Raw genomic sequence first — 22,075 nt, 5'->3', positions numbered from 1 at the left:
AGGCTTTGAGAAGTTGGAGAATTTGCTTTGGATTATAGCTGTTTAAGTGAATGCAGCCGATTTCAAAATCTGGCTGAATAACATAGGGCTGGTTATCGCCGGAATGCTTAGCTGGGACAGTAGGGCTCAGAAGAGGGGAATGTTAGTTACATCGTGGCTCTGAAGAAGGAACATTCGGAGGGGGTAGAGAACGTTTTTTAGGATGTAAATGTTGATGGATCTTCAGAAAATTCACATGTGTGTTATGAAGAGCGTCTCGATTTCAAAAGTTGTACACCAAAATGACCTTTTCTTTTAAAGAATGCCGATGAGGGAGAGAGAGTTGGGAGAGCTTGACTTGCAGCTGGGGGTGGAGGTGCTGGCCCCACACCCGCTGGGTGGCAGAGGCCCAAGTGTGGGAGCTAAGGCTGCTACCTGCTCAGGACAGGACATGATCCAGGCGATCCAATATGGGATGCAGGCAAACCACGCAGCAGTTTTTTTTAAATAAAATTTATTCATTTTTATTACAAAGTTAGATATTCAGAGAGGAGGAAAGACAGAGAGGACGATCTTCCGTCTGCCGATTCACGCCTGAAGTGGCTGCAACTGCCAGAGCTGAACTGATCCGAAGCCAGGAGCCTCTTTTGGGTGTCCCGCGCAGGTGCAGGGTCCCAAGGCCTTGGGCAGCCCTTGACTGCTTTCCCAGGCCACAAGCAGGGAGCTGGATGGGAAGTGAGGTTGCTGGGATTAGAACCGGCGCCCATATGGGATCCTGGTGTGTGAAAGGCGAGGACCTTAACCATTAGGCTATGGTGTCAGGCCCCCAAGCAGCAGTTTCAACTCGCTGTGTCACACCCCACACCTGGCTCCTACATTTGTCTCTTAAATCATTTTCCAAAAACTTTTTGAAGTATTCTCATGTAGCTCAGATAAATGGCCAGCTGTTTGGCAGGTGAAGTGTGATCAGCTGTATTATGTAGGGAAAGGCAGGCTGTGGAACTTAGCACAGGCATTTGAAATGGGGTGGGATGCATGTTGCATAGCTTTGGCTTACTTGCTCTGATCACAGTGGACAAGTTCAAACTGAACCACCTTTCAAATGTGAAGTCTTTTTACAGCTTTAAGTCTTGTTTGTTTTAAAAAGATAAGCAGGGCAAGTTACAAAATTGGAATGAATATTCTTTTGGGGGCAGTCAGATAAGAAATGGGTAACTGAAATCTTTCCTACTTAACTGTGTGTATGAGAAAGAACAAGATGGAGAGAAAGAGACCGTGCAGTCAGTGGTTCACTCCTCAGCTGAACACCACAGCCATGGCTGGGCCTGTCTGAAGCCAAGAACCAGAAACCTCATGCAGTTTTCCCACATGGAGGTGGGATCCAAAGCAGTTGGGTCATCCTCTGCTTTCCCAGGTGCATTAGCAGAGTGCACGATGGTAATGAACACATCCTGGACTTGACCCCCACTCTGATAAGGGATGCCAGAGCTGCAATCAGAGGCTCCGTGTATTATGCTGCACCACCAGCTCCGTGTAATGCATTTGTGAATTGCAATAGAAAGTGGGATTTGTAGTTACTAGCTTTTACTAGAGACTCTTTTCCCCACTTAGTTGTAATTTTAAGATTTTATTTGTTTGCTGCAAAATCAGTTACAGAGGAACAGACAGAGATCTACTACCTGCTGGTTCTCCAGTTGCCTGCAACGGCCAGAACTAGGCTGGTCTGAAGCCAGGAGCCTGGAGCTTCTTCTGGATTTCCCACTTGGGCCGTTTCCTCCTGCTTTCCTAGGTGCCATTAACAGAGAAGATTAGCCTGTGGAGCCCTGGCATTCTCCCCTGACCCCTGAATCCCAGAGAAATTTGATTTTGCAGGTTGCAGTTTGTCACAATAGGGTTGGGGTAAACGGAAAGCCGGGGGCACAGAGTTGGCCACTTGGCTTGCCGAAAGTGTCCCCTGCTTTCTATTTCGCACCAAAAATGAGAAGGCCAGAGTTTTTGCTTTAAAAGTTTCAAGTAGGGGTCAGCACTGTGTAGCTGTGGGTTCTGCTGAGGCCTGCCATGCCTAGGCACCAGTTCAAGTCCCAGCACAAGGTGATCCGGTGTTTGGGCCTTGGCACCCTCAGACTCCTGGCTCCTGGCCATTAGCGCCATTTAGGGAGTGAGCCAGCAGATGGAAACTCTGTCTCTTCTCTCTACAGCTCTGCCTTCGACTAAATAAATCTTTTTAAAAAATGTTCAAGTATTTTCTTTAGGTAGAAAATTGCAAAATGCTTTCGAAAGTCTGGTTGAACACACTGTCTACTGATTTGAAAACATGGTTCTGTTTTCTGACCCTTGATCTTGTGTCTTGCAGAGCTGTGTGGGTGCTGACACCCAGCCGCTTCTATGCCAATGAAGTATATCCTGGTCACTGGCGGGGTCATCTCTGGCATTGGTAAAGGGGTCATCGCCAGCAGTATTGGGATGATCCTGAAATCACGTGGACTTCGAGTGACTGCCATCAAGATCGACCCCTGTATTAACATTGACGCGGGCACTTTTTCGCCATATGAACATGGTATGCAAGAGAACCACTTTTTAAAAGATTATTTTTACTTGAAAGAATTACAGAGAGCAAGAGAGAGACAGAGAGAGACAGAGAAAGATCTTCCATCTGCTGGTTCACCTTCCTAAGTGGCCACCAACAACCAGAGTCAGGCTGGACTAAAGTCAGGAGCCTGGAGCTTCTTCCGAGTCTCCCACGTGGGTTCAATGGCCTAAGCACTTGGGCCATCCTTTGCTGCTTTCCCAGGCCATAAGCAGGGAGCTGGATGGGAAGTGGTGTAGTTAGGACATGAGCTGGTGCCAATAAGGGATGCTGGCATTGCAGTCAGAGGGTTAGCATACCACGCCACCATGCCGGCCTGAGAACCACTTCTTTACTAGAAAGCATTCAGCTAAATTGCAGTTGTTTGTTGTGTTTCAAGTAATATTTTTAGGATAGAGTCCAAAAATACAGTTGCTGGGTCATACTTTAGAAAATGTGGGTATTGGCATGGTTATTGATGTGTATTTTTTGTTGTTTTTTGTCTTTGTTTTATATATTTATTGATATATTTTGCATGTTGATAATGACATTATAATAAGTCAAACTTTGGGAAACATGGCATCTTCTGCAGTATGGGTTGTTCTATTTTTTTTTTTATCATTAAGTCATGTATTTCTTTTGATATTCCAACTGCCTGGGGTAACTACTATTAATGTTGACATTTTGAGATGTGCACAAATAGGTTTTAAAAGGGTGTTGCCTCTTGCATATTATTTATAATATTTTTGCTTGTTTTCACTTGATTTTTTTGTCTTTTAGATTTCTTTTTAAATTTTTTTCCATTTTTTGTTATATTTTTGACAATCTTTGCAAAGTTAATTAGGGTAAAAAGGTTTAAGAGCAACAGGAGAGTGGATAACACTATTATTTCCATATTGTTTCCTTCATGTATCTGAAATCAAGGGGGATATAAGGGAGAAGCCTCACCCAGTCTCCCACCCACCCCCCCAGGTCCCTGATGTGGGGCATGCTCCGAGGGTCTTGCTCAAGTGGTTTTGATAGTTCAACAGTTATGAATTGCTGCCAGTCTCATCACTCCAAGCACGATGAGGTCGTTGAAGAATCCACTGATTGACATAGTCCATCATAGAGTCTCCGTTTGCCCAGTTTTTCACTGCCAACATATAGCTGAGGTGGTTGATTGACTTGTTTTGTCCTCTGTCTTTTCATGGTTAGGGTTCTGAGTCCGGAAGTTCGTTTGAGGAGATCCCCAAAGAAACTGTCTGAGGTGTTCCCAGACCAGATTCTTGTATGTACTAGCAAGCACAGGGCCCGGCACAGTCCACCGCCCCGATCAGCTGGTGGTTGCAATTGCTGGGTTGGTTCTGTTTTCAGTCCCGAGTTGCACGGGAACCAATGGGTGTTGCAGTCCAACCTGGTTCTGCCCAGCACACACTCGGCCCTCACATAAACCAGTGGGAGCCGCAGCCTAGTTGGAGTGACCCACAATAACCCCCACCAGGCCCGCCCCCTACCCTGGTTTGCCAGTATGTGTAGCAGACTAGTCCAGTCTGTCCCACATCCCATTTGGCTCTTGTACTTGTCAATGGGTATTAAAGCTTAGTTCCATCTAACCAGCTCCACTATCCAGCCCTCACGGATGTTGTTGAGTGCCTGTCTGTCTAGCCACCCCAGCCCCTGTCCCAGTTTTCATGCCCTCCTGTGGGAGTGGTAACCCAAGAGGGAGGAGGCCACTATTTCCCTCCCAGACCTCTCCCACTCCCGGTTTATGCACTCTCCAGGTGGTTCTGTGGTCTAACTTGACAGAATTAGCCCCCAGGGCCAGCTTCTGCCAGCTGATGCTGCGGCTAAGCCCAAACAACCCTCACCCACTCTAATTTTTGTTTGCACCAGTAGGAACAATCAGCCCAGCCTGGCTTTTCCCTGATCTAGTCCACATGCAGCGCACAGGTGTTGTAGCCCTGCTTAGTCTGGTCTGCCCCCCTCCCAGCCCACGCTCTCCAGTGGGAGTAGCTATCCAGCAAGGGAACACCCCTTATTCCCCTGCTGGCTCCGCCCCCTCCCTTCCTGGATCTCATGTGTGCTGTTGGGTGCTGCAGTCACATCCGGTACAGGTAACCTCACCTTGGCATTCCGTATTGTGCACTGGTTTTTGTCGCGACTGAACCCGGCTCGACCCACACTCTGTTCTGGTGCTCAGATTTGCCAGTGGATGATGTGAACTGATTCAGCCTGGTCTGCCCCCCAGCCATTTGTTTTCACTTGATTTGAAAGGCATGTGCACACACACACACACACACACACACATACACAAGTAGGGACATTTTCCACCCGCTGCTTTGCTTCCGTGGGCCTGGAATTGCTGGGCTTGGGAACTGTGCCTGAGTCTCTTGTGTTGGTGGCAGGGACCAAGGACAGGAGTCATCAGCATTGCTTCCCAGGTGCCAGGTAGCAGGAAGTTGGGTTGGAAGAGGAGAAGCTTGGGTTCTGGCCCAGGGACTCCAGCATGTGGCACAGAGGTGTCCAGTGGCTCTTAGACGGTGTGCTGAATATGCATTACTATAGAGGCAGTTTAGAAAAAAAAATTCCATATACGGAGAAGTGTATGACTTTTAAAAAAATAAAACTTATATACTTTCATTGGAAAGTCAGATTTTCAGAGAGGAGAGACAGAGAGGAACATCTGTCCACTGATTCACTCCCCAAGTGACTGCAATGGCTGGAGCTGAGCTGAACCGAAGCCAGGAGCCACGAGTTTCTTCCAGGTCTCCCATGTGGGTGCAGGTTCCCAAGGCTTTGTACCATCCGCGACTGCTTTCCCAGGCCACAACCAGGGAGCTGGGTGGGAAGCGGGGCAGCCGGGATTAGAACTGGTGCCCATATGGGATCCCAGCGCATGCAAGGCGAGGACTTTAGCTGCTAGGCTACCATGCTGTGCCCCTTACTGTTGTTTTTAAAGTTTACTAACCTAAAACAAAACAAAAAGTAGCTGTCTTGTTTTCATTTGTTTCAAAATATTATTCAAGGACCTGGCCCCCATGGAACATGAGGGAAAAATGAATGCTTTGTAAGTCACCGAGACATTGAGGTTGCTTGTTCAGCAAATTTTGCTAATGCTGTGTGTTATACCAGTTTTCCTTTGGCTTATTAAAAAAGATTTTGTTTGAAAGGGAAAGTTAAGGAGGAGGTAATGGAGAGAGTTCTTTCATGGCTTGATTACTTCCCAGTTGAACACATGAGGGCTGGGTCAAGCTGGCAACAGGAAGGAGAAACTGCAACCAGATGTCCCATGTGGGTAGTAGGGGCCCAGGTACACTAGCTGGAAGCCGGATTGGAATAGGAATGGCTTAATCTGTTGCCATAAACCCTCTCTGGCTTTACTTTAATTATTAATACACTGGCAATTTAGTTTGATGTAAGGGTAAGTATGTAATATGTATATATATTTCTAAATATTTTTCTGGTTGGCTAGCTATTCCTAATAGAGCTTATTAAAGGTTTCGTCCTGGGGTGGGTGTTACAGTGCAGTGAGTTAGACTGGGTTTGGGACGCCAACATCCTGTATCGGATGCTGAGTCTAGTCCTGGCTGGTCCACTTCCAACCCAGATCCCTGCAAGTGAACCTGGGAAGCAGCGAAACATAGCTCAAGTACTTGAGTCCCTACCACCCATGGAGGAGACCAGGCTCGAGTTAGTGACTCCTGGCTTTGCCCTGTCCAGACCTGGCTGTTGTGGGCATTTCCGGGGAGAGAACCAATGACTGGAAGATCTTCCTCTTAAAAAAAAAACAAAAACAAAAACAAAAAACCTCATCCTTTCTCCAATGACTTTTTTTTTTTGAAAGATTTATTTTTATTGGAAAGGCAGATATATAGAGAGGGGAGCTGAGTTGATCTGAAGCCAGGATCCTGGAGCCTCTTCCAGGTCTCCCATGCAGGTGCAGAGTCCCAAAGCCTTGGGCCGTCCTTGACTGCTTTCCCAGGCCACAGCAGGGAGCTGGATGGGAAGTGGGGCAGAGGCCACATGCCATCGCTCATGGGAGCTGGTGTCCCAGGTGTCGGCGTCACCTGCTGCAGCTCCAGCCCCTGGGGAGTTTTAAACTTGTTATTCTGTTTATTCCTGCCTGTCACTAAATGTGTATCTGAGAGGCAGAGGGGAAATAATCTTCCTACCTACTGATTCACTCCTCAAATGCCCATAACAGCTAGGGCTGAGCCATTCTAGGGCCAGGTACCAAGGGCCAAGAATTCAAACCAGCTCTCCCATAAGGGTGGTTGGGACCCAAGGACTTGAACCATGACCTGATGCCTCCCAGGAAGCTGGGATTAGGAGCAGAACTGAAATTGAACCCAGGCACTGTGATATGGCATGAGAGTATTTCAAGCCATGCATCACTCTCTGTGCCAAACACCCACTTCAAAAGAAAATGAAGACTTTGAGCTCGATTTAAAACATACCAGCATGGGCCTGAAGTGGTAGCCTAGTGGCTAAAGTCCTCGCCTTGCACACACTGGGATCCCACATGGGCACTGACTCTAATTCTGGCTCTTCCACTTCCCATCCAGCTCCCTGCTTGTGGCCTGGGAAAGCAGTGGAAGACGGCCCAATGCCTTGGGACCCTGCACCCGTGTGGGAGACCAGGAAGAGGCTCCTGGCTCCTGGCTTCAGATCAACTGAGCTCTGGCTGTTGCGGCTCACTTGGGGAGTGAATCATCAGATGAAGATCTTCCTCTCTGTCTTTCTTCCTCTCTGTATATCTGCCTTTCCAATAAAAATAAATAAATCACACACACACACACACACACACACACACATATATATACCACAGGACCTGCGCAGTGGCTCAAAAGGCTAATCCACTTGCAAGTGCTGGTATCCTGTATCGGTGCCAGTCTGTGTCCTGGTTGTTCTATTTCTGACCAACTCCCTGCTTGTGGCCTGTCACATCAGTAGAGGATGATCCACGTCCTTGAGCCTCTGCACCCACGTGGGAGACCTGGAGGAGGTTCCTGGTTTCAGAGCAGCGCAGCTCTGGCCATTACAGCATTTGAGGCATGATCCAACAAATGAAAGATCCTTCTGTCTCTCCTTATCTCTTATCTCCTTTCTAATCAAACTAAATAACATTTAAAAATGTGATAGGATGTCAGAATTTTTGTATATATTTTCATGAATTGAACCAAATCACTACATTTCGCCATCAGGATAAGGGAGATGGTTATTGGAATCTGGGTTGTGGATACATCTGTTACCAGCTCTTTAGTGAAAAATGGGTCCATCTGTGACAAATAATGTACTGTTAGCTAACTTTTAATTTTCACATTGCCTATTTTTATCTTAGGTGAAGTGTTTGTCTTAAATGATGGTGGGGAAGTTGATGTAGCCCTCGGGAATTATGAGAGATTCTTGGATGTCAATCTTTGTAAAGATAACAACATCACCGCCGGGAAGATCTATCAGCATGTGATCAATAAAGAGAGGCGTGGAGACTACGTGGGCAAAACCGTGCAAGGTATTGGCCCCCGGCCTGTTGCAGCGCCCGTGTGCTGGCTGCCCGCGCATCTCTGCAGGCCCTGGCTTTTAATCCCTTGAAAAGCCCCAAGTTCTTTTCCTCTTCACATTCCTCAAAAATCTCCAGCGTGTCCCACCACGCTCCTGTTTCCGGCAGTCTCCTCCGTCTCCGCCATCAATGCCAGTGTGCTCCTTCTGATTCGCATTTTCTTTAGTTCCTGCCCCTCACTGCCTCCCTGCCCGTATGTAAGTTTGGCTTAGAGAATTCAGAGAGAACCATTTGGCCATCATCTTTGCCTGGGATCTAACTGGGATGCAGCTGCTCTTTGCTCTTTCAGCACCAGCTGTCTTTTCCTTGCTTTGCCCGTGAGGCTTTGCGCGGATGACGCCAACTCCCCTTGAGGACTGCCGGCTTCGCGATGGAGGGGAGGATGCGCTGGTAGTCTGCGGACTCCTCGCTTTGCCTTCACATTTGTGTTACAAGAGAAATGCCCCTCCCTCCCTCCTTGTACATTGGCAGTGATGTGGTCATGTGATTTTTATTGTGGGTAAGGGTGATGCCCTCTCCCCAGCCACTGTAAGTCACTTGCAACTTGGACGTGGCTGAGAGGGACACAGAGGTGAGACAGCTAGTGAGCAGAGAGATGAGCTTACAGTCTGGAAATGCAAAGTGGAGGCAGTTCTGCCCAGTCCTCCGAGTCTGTAGGAGTCTGAGGGCGAACAGAAGAGCAGGTGTTCAGTTAGGGACACATCAACATAGCCAGGATATGAGGAAAACATCTATTGTCTACTGAAAAACTTGACTGCAAAACACTTCTGTAAACTGAGCTAGCTAGCTGGCTTGCTTCATCTTCCGGCTATCAGGCAGAATGCAATTCCTAGTCCATTCAAACAATTGCCCATTGGATAGTTCAAAGCACACGACACTTGGACTAATGGGCCTCCAAGAACTGTTATGAAGTCAATCAGAGACCACACCAGACACAGAGATGTTGAAGTTTGGACCTTTAGTTTAAAGTCAGCCTCTGGTGAATCTTGGAGAATCTGCTGCACTGGTCCATAACACCCAAGGTGTTTTTTTTTTTTTTAACCCCAAAGTCACAGGCCTCCGTGAGAGCAGAGAGATGACAGACACAGGAACGTCACCAATAGTCTTACTGTTTCTCCTAGCGGTGCCTGGCAGTTGGGTTGCAGATGCTGGACCTTCCTCTGATCCTCATTAGCATGCAGCTGCACTTTCCCCTGACATCCCAGGCCAAAACACATCTCCTTGGTGTGTTTATCCCCACCTTTGCCAGCCGGCTGGTTGGCTGGTTCAGAGCCTGGGAGGTCCCATGCATCCAATAAGACTCCAAGAATAACCCCAGGAGGGAAGAGTGCTCGACCTTGAGAAGACAACAGTTCCTGACAATCCCCTTTCGTCACAGTGCGCCAGTGTTAGCCTCATGGTTGGCTAGTTTTTCATGCCAGTGTGAGCTTAGACGCCCCCAAGAGCGGTCACTCGGGGCTTCTGCCCTCTTCCACTTGCATGTACGGGATAGACCTCCGGCCTGGGAAGAGAGACTCCCGAGCTCAGAGTCTGCCTTGGACTCATTGCTGGGATAGAATCAGTTAACTTGCATCAAGCTATGTTGCAGCTAAAACTGGGCTGGCTCTTCAGCTAGCATTTGCTCCCAAGTGGAGAGCTTGGGAAGACCTCGTGGAGGGAGAGTTGCTATTTCAAACCTGCCCTGTTCCAGTGATGAGGATGGAGCAAGACTTCCGGACCTGGGCTCTGACCTTGGACCCCTGAGCTGCTCCCACAGAAGTAGAGCCCAACAGACCCCACGTGACAGTTGGACAGGTGTGCGTGTGAAGTGTGCGGTTCCAAATTCCCCAGTCCTTGGCGCCTTTCCCTCATCTCCTGGGCATGAGTGTGAGGTGCAGCTTTGTGTTCTGCCATCACGGCTGTCATTGGTTCTGCTTCATGTGCCAAGCTGGGGGGCTGTGTCCAGGCTCCAGGAGCCAATGGACGTGTCATCCTGTTGTCTCCAACTGAGTCAGTGACTGTGAGCTCTGTGGTTGATTAGCTTCAAGAGATAAGCATAAATGTTATTGCTTAAATGGCTACACCCACATAGCCTTAGTACATGTCGACGAGACACAGTGCTCTCTCGGGAACACAGAGCACGTGTTTATGTGAATTATCGCTTCTCTCTGCAGTTGTCCCGCACATTACTGATGCTATCCAGGAATGGGTTATGAATCAAGCCAAGGTGTCCGTGGATGATCATAAGGAAGAACCCCAGATATGCGTTATTGAGGCAAGCATGAAATTTTCTTTTTACCAACTTGGGTCCTGCTGGGTCTGTAAGCATCTCCTCTGCATTCATTTAGCACATCCTTGCACATAGCATTCTGGGTACTGGACAGCGACCTAGCAGGTAGGGCTCCAGAAGAGGGTGGTATAGATGGTCCCTGCCTTTGCAGTCACAAGTTGGTAGGCACGATGGGCATTAAGCATAACTACCCATGGTCCGAGGATGTGTGTGTGTGCAGTAACCTGAAGGTGGAACAAAGCAGCCACTAGTACAGCCAATGGCCTTCTCTGCAGGTGCCCAACGTGGGCATGGTCTCTGTCCTCGCACATGGTGCTGCCCACCCCTGCCAAGCCTCCTAACACAGAATGTCTCCTAGGACATGCAATTTGATTTTTAAAGACTGATTTATTTGAGTTATAGAGAAAGAGTGCAGGGAACAGAATGGGAAGTGGAACAGCTGACACTGGAACTGGTGCCCATATGGGATGCTAGTATTGCAGGCAGTGGCTCTACCCACTCTGCCACAGCACTGACCCCAGGCCATGCTATTTGAGAAGTATCTGTAAAGTACTTTTGAAGGAGAGAGAGAGAGAGAGAGAGAGAGAGAGAGAGAGAGAGAGAGAGAGAGAATGAGAATTAGTGATGTCAGATTGTAGAGCTTGAGCTATCAGCTAGGGGACCTTGGGCAAGTTTGCTTAACTGCTCTGTGCCTCAGTTTACTCCTCTGCTAAATAGGGATACTTATATTTAACTTTTTAAAAAAAGATTCCTTTATCTGGTCACAATGGTTGGGGCTAGGCCAGGCTGAAGCCAGGAGCCAGGAACTTCATCTAGGTCTCCTACATGGGTGCGGAGCCCTAGCACTTGGGCCTTCCACGGTCTGCTTAGGTGTGTACCAGGCAGGAGCTGGATCAGAAGCAGATCACACAGGATTGAAGTGGCACTCATATGGGCTGCTATTTTTGCAGACAGTAGCCCAACCCACTACACTACAGCAGCAACCCTTAGCTTATTGGTTTAAGGGTTAAAACGCTGTTCTATTCAGTGCAGAGGGAGGACTGGGGCCACAGTCGCTGCTCATGTTATTCTCAGTCCTTGTCATGTTGATGAATCATTTCTCACAGCTTTAGTGTATTCATTTTTAACAATATGATTCTAATGCAATATTGTCATGAGAACAAAAGTGACAGGGTTGTGGGGGCTAAAGGCAATAGCATGAAGCACTTGAGCACGTCTGGCTTCTAGGAAGTGGTCAGTAAATGCGTGGTAGCTCTTACTGTTGTCATCACGATGCATGATGGCAGCTAGACCGCATGCTGTGCGTACTGTTTGGTTACCAGGAGCTGCACCACAAAGGGCAGCTAGGTCCCTGATGCCACCAGACAAGCAGAGAGGGCCAGTGTGCGCATGTCGGCGAGAGAGCAGCAGCTGGGAATGCAGGCGAGGATCCTCTTTGATCTTCATTCTGTAGTGCTGAGCTAATGAGGAGTTCAGGAGGAGAGTTTCAGGGACAAGGTGGAATGCAGTGCCACAGAGTCTTACTGACGGCCTTTCAGATAACCACTACTGCGTCGCCATAGCTCCTAAAGGAGCCAGGCTCAATCAACGTGCTGCCACGGCTGCCGCGGGCAGTGCTTTTTCTGTATTTTTTAAAAAAATGTTATTCTGATTGATAGTTTTTTTTTTAAAGATTTATTCATTTCATTACAGCCAGATATGCACAGAGGAGGAGAGACAGAGAGGAAGATCTTCCATCCGATGATTCACTCCCCAAGTGAGCCGCAACGGGCCGGTACACGCCAATCCGATGCCGGGAACCAGGAACCTCCTCCAGGTCTCCCACGCGGGTGCAGGGTCCCAAAGCATTGGGCCGTCCTCAACTGCCCCTCCCAGGCCACAAGCAGGGAGCTGGATGGGAAGTGGAGCAGCCGGGACCAGAACCGGCGCCCACATGGGATCCCGGGGCTCCCAAGGCAAGGACCTCAGCCGCCAGGCCACGCTGCCGGGCCCTGATAGTTTTTTTATCTTCTGCTGCTTTCCCAAGACCAAAGCAGGAGCTAGATTAGAAGTGGAGCAACTGGGAAATGAACTGGTGCCCATATGGGATGCCAATGCCTCAGGCAGAGGCCCAGTGTGCTATGCCACTGCACCACCCCCACTTTCTTTACTTTTAGTTATTTATTTATTTAGTCAAAAGACAAGAAGAGAGAAGTAGAGGTAATGGGAGAGATGTTTTCCATCTGCTGGTTCACTCTCAAATGCCTGCAACACCAGGGCTGCACCAGGCTGAAGCCAGGAGTCAGGAATTCTCTCCAGCTCTCCCACATGGGTGACAGGAACCTGAGTCGTTGGCCATTGTCTGTTGCCTTCCCAGTCACGTTAGCAGGAACATGAGTCAGAAGAGAGCAGCCAGAGCTCCAAGTGCCCTTCAACCCAGTATGGGACGCGGGCGAGCCAAGCTTAATTTGCTGCAGCGTTGGCTCCTGTGACTGCTAACCCAGCAGGTGTTGAGCTGTTCTGCTATGCAAATTTTTGGTTCTTTCTGGCACATCTGGGCTTCACCCATCTCTAACTGTCTGCCTACTTTAACAGTAGCACTAACTATAAATGTACTGCACTGTCATATATTGTATTTTATATTTTATTTTTAAAAGGATTTGTTCATTTTATTTTTTTTAAGATTTATTTTTTATTGTAAAGTTAGATATACAGAGAGCAGGAGAGACAGAGAGATAGATCTTCTGTCTGTTGATTCACTCCCAAAGTAGATGCAACAGCTAGAACTGAGCCGATCCAAAGCCAGGAGCCAGGGGCTTCTGCTGGGTCTCCCGTGTGGATGCATGGTGCCAAGGCTTTGGGCAGTCCTCAGCTGCTTTCCCAGGCCACAAGCAGGGAGCTGGATGGAAGCAGGGCTGCCGGCATTAGAACTGGCACCCATATGGGATCCTGGTGTGTGCAAGGCAAAGACTTTTGCCACTAAGTTACCGTGCTGGGCCCTGTTCATTTATTTAAAAGGCAAAATTACATAGAGAGGGAAAAGCAGAGAGAGAGGGAGAGAGAGAAAGAGAAAGATTTTTTCCATCTCCTGGTTTATTCCCCAAATGGCTGCCATGGCCTGAGCTGGGCCAGTATGAATCCAGGAGCCAGGAGCTTCTCCTGGGTTTTCCTTTTAGGTGTAGGGGGCATAAGACCTGGGCATCCTCTGCTGCTTTCCTAGGCCATAATCAGGGAGCTAGATAGTAAGTGGAGCAACTGGGACTCAAACTAGTGCTCATATGGGAAGCCCATCCTGCAGGTGGTGGCATTACCCACTATGCCGCTGTGTTGTCCCTGTTTTATACTACTGTAACAGTGTGGTTAATATAAACAACATAATGTATAATGTGACATATTATACAAAATTCTTTCCTGGCGTTTCTTCCCTCGTAGGAGTGCTGCTTTTATTTTCTGAACTGAAGTATAAGGAACACAGATGAGGTTTTGCAAACAACTCACTTGCGTTAACAACAGTTGAACATGTAATTTAGTGAGTAGTTTGCAGGCCCCTCAATGCAGCAGTGGACTGAGAACGTGAAGCTTGGGTTCGACGTCAGCTGAGCAGGCGAGCTGAGGGGGAGGGGTGGCGGCTCTGTTTGCGGCTTGCCTCTGCTGTGTGCGGACTCAACCAAGTCAGCTCTCCTGGGGCAGCTTCAGATGTTAGGGTTTATCTCCAGGAGGCATCAGAGGCTGCTGGAAAGCAGGGCACCAGCAGAACTGTCAGCAGCTTTGCAGGTGAGACACGGAGGGCAGGGGGTGGTGCTGGAGGCAGAGGGAGGACGGGGCCTGATTGTACCCAGAGCCTGGCAGTGTTAGCAGGATACCAGGTCAAAGCAGTCAGGCTTAGGAAAGGAACCGATGGAAGGTCTCACGATTGCCACTGGGGTTTGGGGCTGGGGCGCCAGGTAGCTTTTGTGTCAGCTGGCACGGCAGGGAGTGAACTTGCCTTCCTGACAGGGTATCTGAGACAGAAGTCCAGAAGACATAGAGGTGGATCGTACTTGGTGATCTAGGAAGTAGCAGAAGAGGTGGCAGAGTGCCATCTGGCATATGGAAGAGGAAAAAGAGGAGGTGAGGGCAGAAGATTTTTCTCCCTCTCTCTCTGTTTCTCTGTTTAACTTTGCCTTTCAGATTTAGAGAGAGGAGAAACAGAAAGATCTTCCATCCCCTGGTTCAATCCCCACGTGGCCGTTGCCAGAGCTAAGCTGATCCAAAGCCAGGAGCCAGGAGCCAGGAGCCAGGAGCTTCCTCCAGGTCTCCCACACGGGTGCAGGGTCCCAAGGCTTTGGGCCGTCCTCAACTGCTTTCTCAGGCCACAAGCAGCGAGCTGAATGGGAAGTGGAGCTGCCGGGATTAGAACCAGTGCCCATATGGGATCCCGACACATGCAAGGTGAGGATTTAGCCATTGAGGCGTCTCATCATGTCCACTAGGCTCTTCCTTTGTAAAGGTTTATTTTATATATATTCGTGAATCAGAGTCACAGAAAAAAAAGTTGCCCATCTACTGTAGGCTCAGTCCACAGTGACTGAGGCTGGGCCAGGCTGAAGCCAGGAACCTAGAACTCTATCCGTGCCTCCCACGTGGGTGGCAGCTACTTACGTAATTATTTGAGCTATATTCTGCTGCTTTCACAGGTATAGCAGTAGGGAGCTGGGAGTGGAGTAGCCAGAACTTGAACTAGCGCCCATGTGGGATTCTGGGATTTTGCAAGTAGCTTAACTTGCATTGCTACTTGCACCTGGAGAAGCAGTCTTAGTGTAGGCATGTTTAATGTGTGCCAAAAGGTGTGAGAAAGTGACTGCGCACGTGTGCAAACACACACGCCTCAGCGTGGGTTACCCCACACAGAAATGCTTCTCATGAGTGGGCGGTGGGTCCACAAGGAGGAAGAGGTGGCAGAAGGGCAGCTAAGGGAGCACCAGCAGGTCATGGTCATGGTCATGGTCTCAATGGTTGGCCATTTTAGGGGCGCCAGGGCAGGGGTGTATGACTCTCATGCTACCTCCCCAAAATTTGACGTGGCTCTGTTTTCCTGGCACCCCTCGCCCAGGTCCCATATGAAGCAGATGTACTGCAGGAGAGGGGGCCCTGTTACTGGCTAGCAGACTAGAGTTCCACGTCGGTGGGGAGAGCTGCTGGCTTGCCCCGAGCGGTCTGCCTCTTGTGCGCTTTGGCAGCACGGAAGCTGAGTGAGTAGGATGTGTAGAAGGTGAGGTGGACGCCGCAAGAGCTGCCTGCCTATCTTGCAGCCGCAGGATGCTGCTGAACACCTGCAGCGTGGCCTCTTGACATCTGAATGGGCCATGATTGTCAAATACACACCAGGCTGCAAAGCTGACTTTCAAGAAGTGTGCAAAATGCCTCATCAGCTGTGCAAGTTGATGACATGTTGAAATAATATTTTTGATTGTATATTGAATCACATAAAATATACAAAAATGAATATCCTCTGTTTATTTCTGCATTCTGAAATGTGGCAGTGAGAAACTTTAAAATTTCATTTGTGGGCCTGGTGTGGTAGCCTAGTGGCTAAAGTCTTCACCTTGCATGCTCTGGGATCCCATATGGGTGCCGGTTTTGTGTCCCTGCTGTCCCACTTCCCATCCTGCTCCCTGCCTGTGGCCTGGGAAAGCAGTGGAGGATGGCTCAAAGCCTTGGGATCCTGCACCCGCATGAGAGACACGGAAGAAGCTCCAGGCTCCTGGCTTCGGATTGGTGCAGCTCCGGCTGTTGCTGCCACTTTGGGAGTAAATCAACAGATGGAAGATCTTCCTTTCTGTTTTTCCCCCTCTCTGTATATCTGACTTTCTGATTAAAATAAAATAACTCTTTTAAAAAGTTCATTTGTAATTCACATGAAGTGTTAATTTGGTTATGTTGGTGTAGGACTTTCACTACTTTTCAGAACTAGTCCTTCCTGTTGGAGCAACAGGAAGTTAAGTGTTTTAAAATGCGTCCATTTTCCTGGGAGAGGAATTGGTCCCTGGTGAAAAGTAATGACTCATTAAATTAAATTTTGTAACTTTTACAGACGGTTCCCCCCCCCTCCCTTTCAGTTGTTGAAGGTATAAAATGGCCTTTTGGTAGAACTCTTAACCTTAATCACAGGGTAAGTTCCAAATGGTCATGTATATAACCCTTTTGCCTTTTATTCTTTTATTTTATTGTTTTTAAGAAATTCACATTTTTTAGTAGTAATTGCAAAAAAGGAGGGGAGAAATATATTTCCTTCTTTAAAACATTTATTTCTGTGGAGTGGCACAATAGCTCAAAAGGCCAACCATCCACCTGCAAGCGCTGAGATCCCATATGGGTGCAGGTTCTAGTCCCGGTTATTCTGCTTCCCATCTAGCCTTCTGTTTGTGGCCTGCTCCCGTGTGGGAGACCTGGAAGAAGCTCCTGGCTTCACATCAGCTCAGCTCCAGCCATTGAGGCCATTGATGAGTGAACCAGTGGGTGGAAGATCTTTCTCTCTGTCTCTCCTCTCTGTAACTCTGCATCTTTCAAAAAAAAAATAAATAAATACATCTTTCTAAAAAAGAAAAGACAGAGTAATGCCGAGAGAAGGAGAGATGACTGAGAGTTTCCATTTGCTGATTTACTCAAATGGCTGCGGTAGCAGGAGTTGGGCCAATGCAAAGGCAGTAGCCAGGAGCTTTTTCTCGGTCTCCTATGTGGCTTCAGGAGCCCATTTTGTTGGGTTAGAGTCTGTTCTGTCCAGGGCATTAGAAGAGAACTGAATCGGAAGTGGAGCAGCCAGGACTTGAATTGGCACCCATATGGGCTGCCTGCACCACAGGCTGAGGTTAACATACTATTCCATGATGCCAGATCCAGTAATATATTTCTTTTTTTTTCTACTCATTTATTCATTAATTACATTGTATTACATGACACAATTTCATAGGTACTGGGATTCTACCCCCTTCACCCCAAATCCTTCCCCCATGGTGAGTTCCTTCACCTTGATGCATAACCACAGCTCAGGTTCTGTTGAGATTCCCTAATTACAAGTTCACACCATACAGAGTCCAGCATCCCACGGTCCAGTCAAGTTCAACGGCCTCTTAGGGAGGCCCTCTCAGGTTTGTAGGCAGAGCCAGCAGAGCGTCACCTCGATCAATTAGAAGCTCCAACATATCATCAGCAACAATCCAGGTACGATGAGACTGGTGCAGAGTCCACTGATTGACATAGTCCATCTTAGAGTTTCCCCTTGTCCAGTTTTCCACTGCAAACATATAGCTGAGGTGGTTGATTGATCTACTCCATCTTCCATCTTTTCTTGGCTAATGTTTTGACTCCTCCATTTTGTTCAGGGGAATCCCCAAAGAAACTTTGAGGTATTCCCAGTCCAGGCTCCTACATGCACTACTAGTAAGCACAGTGCCCGCCACAGTCCATCACTCGGATCAGCTGGTGGTTGTAACCCCTGGGTTGGTTCTATTCTGAGCCCCGACCTCTATTGGAACCAATGAGTATTGTAGCTCTCCCCGGCTCTGCGCATCACACACTCGTCCCTCACCTAAACCAGTGGGAGGTGTGCTGGTTGGGTGCTGCATTCCCTACTGGCACAGGCCATTTCACCTTGGCATTTGGTGTTTTGTACTGTTTTTATCGCAACCAAACCTGGCCAGGCCCCCACACCAGTAATATATTTCAATAGTACTATAGATGCCCCTAAACTTCGTAAAATAAAAGTAAAGCCAAATTTGACCTTGATGTGATTTCTTAGCACCTTATCTTCTGTTTTTCTAGCAAAGCAGTATGTTTCATCCTGGTGCTAGCAAGCACCTGACCGTGTTAGTCCGCTTGTCAGCGCTTTGCATTCCGGGAGCAGGATACCTAGCCCAGGCTTCTGGGGGCGGGAGGTTTGCTTACACATGTTGTGTTTGCTGAGTGGGTTACCTGGGGGTGTGTGTGGAAAGTGGTCTGCGTAGGAGGCGGAAGGCTGAGGGGCAGGGGGCAGCTTAGCTCTGAGGACCTGCTCGCACCTACTAAAGCTGCCATGGTTACACTGCAGGGCTCCACCCCAGGCACTTAATTGCGTGGTATTCACTTGCACTTGCCAAAGGGATCACCTTCACACATCGTAATTGGTGTAGGTTTCCACCGCTAATCCATTGGCTTTGACGTCAGTCTGTTAACTGCTAGCACAAACTTTGGGAGACACACCTTTAGCTTGTGGGCCTTTGGGTTCTTTCTGCTTTAGTTGTTAATTACTGTGCTCTTGAATTGGCTTGTCTGGCTACACAGCTAGCCCTGCTGACAGCTGCTTGGTGGTGATGGGTGCGAGGGACCTCAGGCTTCTGGGTAGCTGGTTCAGGCATCCTCTTGGGTTTGCTTCATGTCGCGTGCAGCAGGTGGTCCGCACAGCCCCGGTGTAGGCGCTGGAGGGGCTGTGCGAAGTGGCCTCCTCACGTGCAGTGTCCGGGAGCCTCAGCTGCTCCTGCCAGTGGTGTGTGTGGGCATCATCCTTTTTGGTTCCGGCCATCTGAAATCCTTCACACCTGCCTTCAAACATCACAATATTTTTTTCCTAAAAATGGAGACTTCATTAATGGGAAAAGCAGCTTTTCACATATTTTTGCTGCTGCTTCAAGCCTTCATCTAGTAGTCCTTCCATATCTGAGGTAGGCAAGGGATGTTTGCAAAGCACTCCAGGAGACCTGGAGACTTGCCTGGTACTGCCCCCTGACCCTCAGCTGTTTACTGTGTTCTCCTGCACATACATACCTCAGGTAAATTTTACTTCACAAATTAAAAGAGAGTAAGAAATTAACAAAAAAATAGAGCAATTAATACAGTCTAATAAGTTATTTACAATTTGAATTAAAATAAAAATTTTCACTTAGCTGTTTTTTACTGGAAAGGCAGATTTACAGAGAGAAGGAGTGATTGAAAGATCTTCCATCTGTTGGTTTATTCCCTAAGTGGCTGCAATAGCTGGAGCTGAGCTGATCTGAAGCCAGGAACCAGGAACCAGGAGCTTCTTCCGGGTCTCCCACGCGGGTGCAGGGTCCCAAGGCTTTAGGCCATCCTCTGCTGCTTTTCTGGGTCATAAGCAGGGAGCTGGATAGGAAGTAGAGCAGCCAGGACACAAACTAGTGCCCATTTGGGTTGCAGGTGCTTGACGGGGGAGGATTTGGCAATTGAGCCATCATGTTGGGCCCTCATTTTTACAGTGTAATCGACCATGGGTAACGTGAACCATGGGAAGCAAAACTGCTGTTAAGGGGGTGGTAGGGGTTGATGATGTGGGAACAAATCAGTTTGTTAACCCATTTGTAATGCTGACCCAGAGGTGTGGGAACAGGACTGAAGGACTGCAGTACTATTATTGGCCACATGGGGGCGGAAGGGGACAATGTTTAAAATTGGCTTCCTTCCTGAATTCACTGTTGGCTCATAGCATTCCCATCAGAAAAGGAAGATGCTGTTCCCGACGTAGCTTAGTTTAAGAGCAGCTTCTTTCCAGCTCCCCTGAAACGATCCCCCATTAGATTCTGGTGCATTGCAGTTAGCACTTTTACCCCCAACCTTTCCCAACTGCTGATTGCGTGGAATACGTTTTGCTTCTTACAGTTTCGTAATGTTTGTTTCTTTTACAGAAGGATCATAATCTCTGCCTGTTCCATGCCAAGGGACCTTGAACTATACTAAAGTTAGTGGAGTTTCTTTCATGGCAAGGTGGTCCTGAGAACTGAGTACAGTGTTACTTTTGCTGTTTACTTTTCACACCGTGCCAGCTAGTCAGCGGGTAGTGGACTGTGTCCTTGGAGGACCCAACAGCCCCAGGGGCTCGGGCACAGAGGGCAGGGTCTAGGGACGCAGACGGAGTGCGTCGTCCTGCATGAGCCAGCATCCGTAGGGCTACTCGCTGGCTGCATGGAGTCTTCATTTGCTTTTGAGCAAAGCAGTGAGCCCCAGGGAGTGTCAGCGTGGAAGTGATGTTCTGAGTGTTTAAAGGTCACCGTGCCAGAGGGAGACCCATGGCTTAGGAGGATGGGAGGGTGAGAGCCAAGAGCGTGCTTGGCCTGGGAGGCCCACCTCACCTGCAGCGGGCCTGCTCGGGACATGTCGGCTTTGTGGGTCTGCAGCTGGGTGAATGTGCATGGCAGTGTGACTGTAAACGGATGGAAATGGTGCCCTAGGGGCCGGCAGTTGGTGCCAGGGAGGTGCCCGGGTCCCAGAGCCAGGTCTGCAGCTTCAGGTCCTGCCACTACTCCTGAGTGCACCTGCGAGCTGATGCCAGTCTGGGAGGTAATAGGTGACGGCTCAAGTGCTCCTGGCTTGGCCTGGCCCAGCCCTGATTGCTACAGGCGCTTAGGGAGGGAGAAGCAGTAGAAGGCAGATCTTTGTCTCTATTTTTCAAATAAAAAGGAAATAAATAATATTTTTTAAAATGGTTTTTTTGGAAAGGCAGATTTACAGAGAGGAGAGATAGGAAGAAAGATCTTCCATCTGCTGGTTCATTCCCCAAGTGGCTGCAGCAGCCAGAGCTGAGCTGATTTGAAGCCAGAAGCCTGGAACCTTCTCTGAGTATCCCATGGGGATGCAGGGTCCTAAGGTCTTGGGCCATCCTCCATTGCTTTCCCAGGCCACAGGCAGGGAGCTGGATGGGAAGTGGAGCAGCCAGGACTCAAAGTGGCACACATGTGGGATGTGGGAGCTTGCAGATAGAAGATTTAGCCTGTTGAACTGCTGTGCCAACCTAAAATAAATAATAATTACAAGAAAGAACTGGCCGTGCGTCGGAGTTGACTGACTCTTGGTTTGGATGGTTGTCATTCTGGTAGTACGCAGTGATGCTCTCCATGTGTATAGGGGTGTGGCGGAGCCTGAGAGCAGTGCAGTGAGTTACAGGAGGCTTAGGAGGAGGGACTGCAGGCCTGGGCTGTGCAAGGAGGGAGGGAAGAGCTTGCAGGTGACAACGCTTCAGTTTGGGATGCTTCAGGTTCGAGTAATTATTGATTAGCCAAGATGTCGAGGACTTGGGGTTCCAGTGATCAATAAGCCCCTGTAGTGGAGGGCGGTGTAAGGAGTGGATCTGGGGTGAGAGGGGGAACCCGGAACTGACCTCTTTCTCTCTAACAACAGGTCATTCCACTCTCAGGTCAAATTTCACTTGTTTACATAAAAGAGAGAATCTTGGGCCCGGCACCGTGGCCTAGCAGCTAAAGGTTCTCGCCTTGAACGCACCGGGATCCCATGTGGGCACCGGTTCTAGTCCCGGCAGCTCCACTTCCCATCCAGGTCCCTGCTTGTGGCCTGGGAAAGCGGTTGAGAACGGCCCAGGGCTTTGGGACACTGCACCCGCGTGGGGGACCCAGAGGGGGTTCCTGGTCCCGGCGTCGGGTTGGTGCGTACCGGCCCATTGCGGCTCGCTTGGGGAGTGAAGCATCGGATGGAGGATCTTCCTCTCTGTCTCTCCTCCTCTCTGTGTGTCCAGCTTTCCAATAATAATAATAAAATCTTTTTTTTAAAAAAAAAGAGAGAATCTTCCATTCGCTGGTTCACTTCCCAGATGGCTGCAATTGCCAGGACTGGGCCAGGCTGAAGCCAGGAGTTTCTTCTGGGTCTCCCACATGAGTGCAGGTCTTAGGGTTTAGGCGTGCCAGCAGGCCCTGAGGTCACCGAGAGTGAGGCAGATGGTGGCCTTCGGCCACAAGGACCATTGGAGACAAGCTGGTGAGGA

The 22,075-nt window shown here is 48.9% G+C and overlaps 1 protein-coding gene across 1 annotated transcript in view; it reads left to right on the top strand.

Moving 5' to 3' along the window:
* Positions 1-22,075, top strand: part of CTPS2 (CTP synthase 2) — a 106,958-nt gene that overhangs the window by 2,554 nt on the left and 82,329 nt on the right. Inside the window, exons 2-4 of the mRNA XM_004597508.4 lie at positions 2,333-2,536; positions 7,869-8,039; positions 10,241-10,341. Of these exons, the coding sequence (XP_004597565.3) occupies positions 2,365-2,536; positions 7,869-8,039; positions 10,241-10,341 (444 nt within the window). The 5' untranslated portion in view covers positions 2,333-2,364. The remainder of the gene's footprint in view (positions 1-2,332; positions 2,537-7,868; positions 8,040-10,240; positions 10,342-22,075) is intronic.

Source organism: Ochotona princeps, chromosome X (genome assembly GCF_030435755.1).
Source record: "Ochotona princeps isolate mOchPri1 chromosome X, mOchPri1.hap1, whole genome shotgun sequence".
Lineage (NCBI taxonomy): Eukaryota > Metazoa > Chordata > Mammalia > Lagomorpha > Ochotonidae > Ochotona > Ochotona princeps.
The sequence above is the reverse complement of the archived record's forward strand: the minus strand, read 5'-3'. Positions and strand labels throughout refer to the sequence as shown.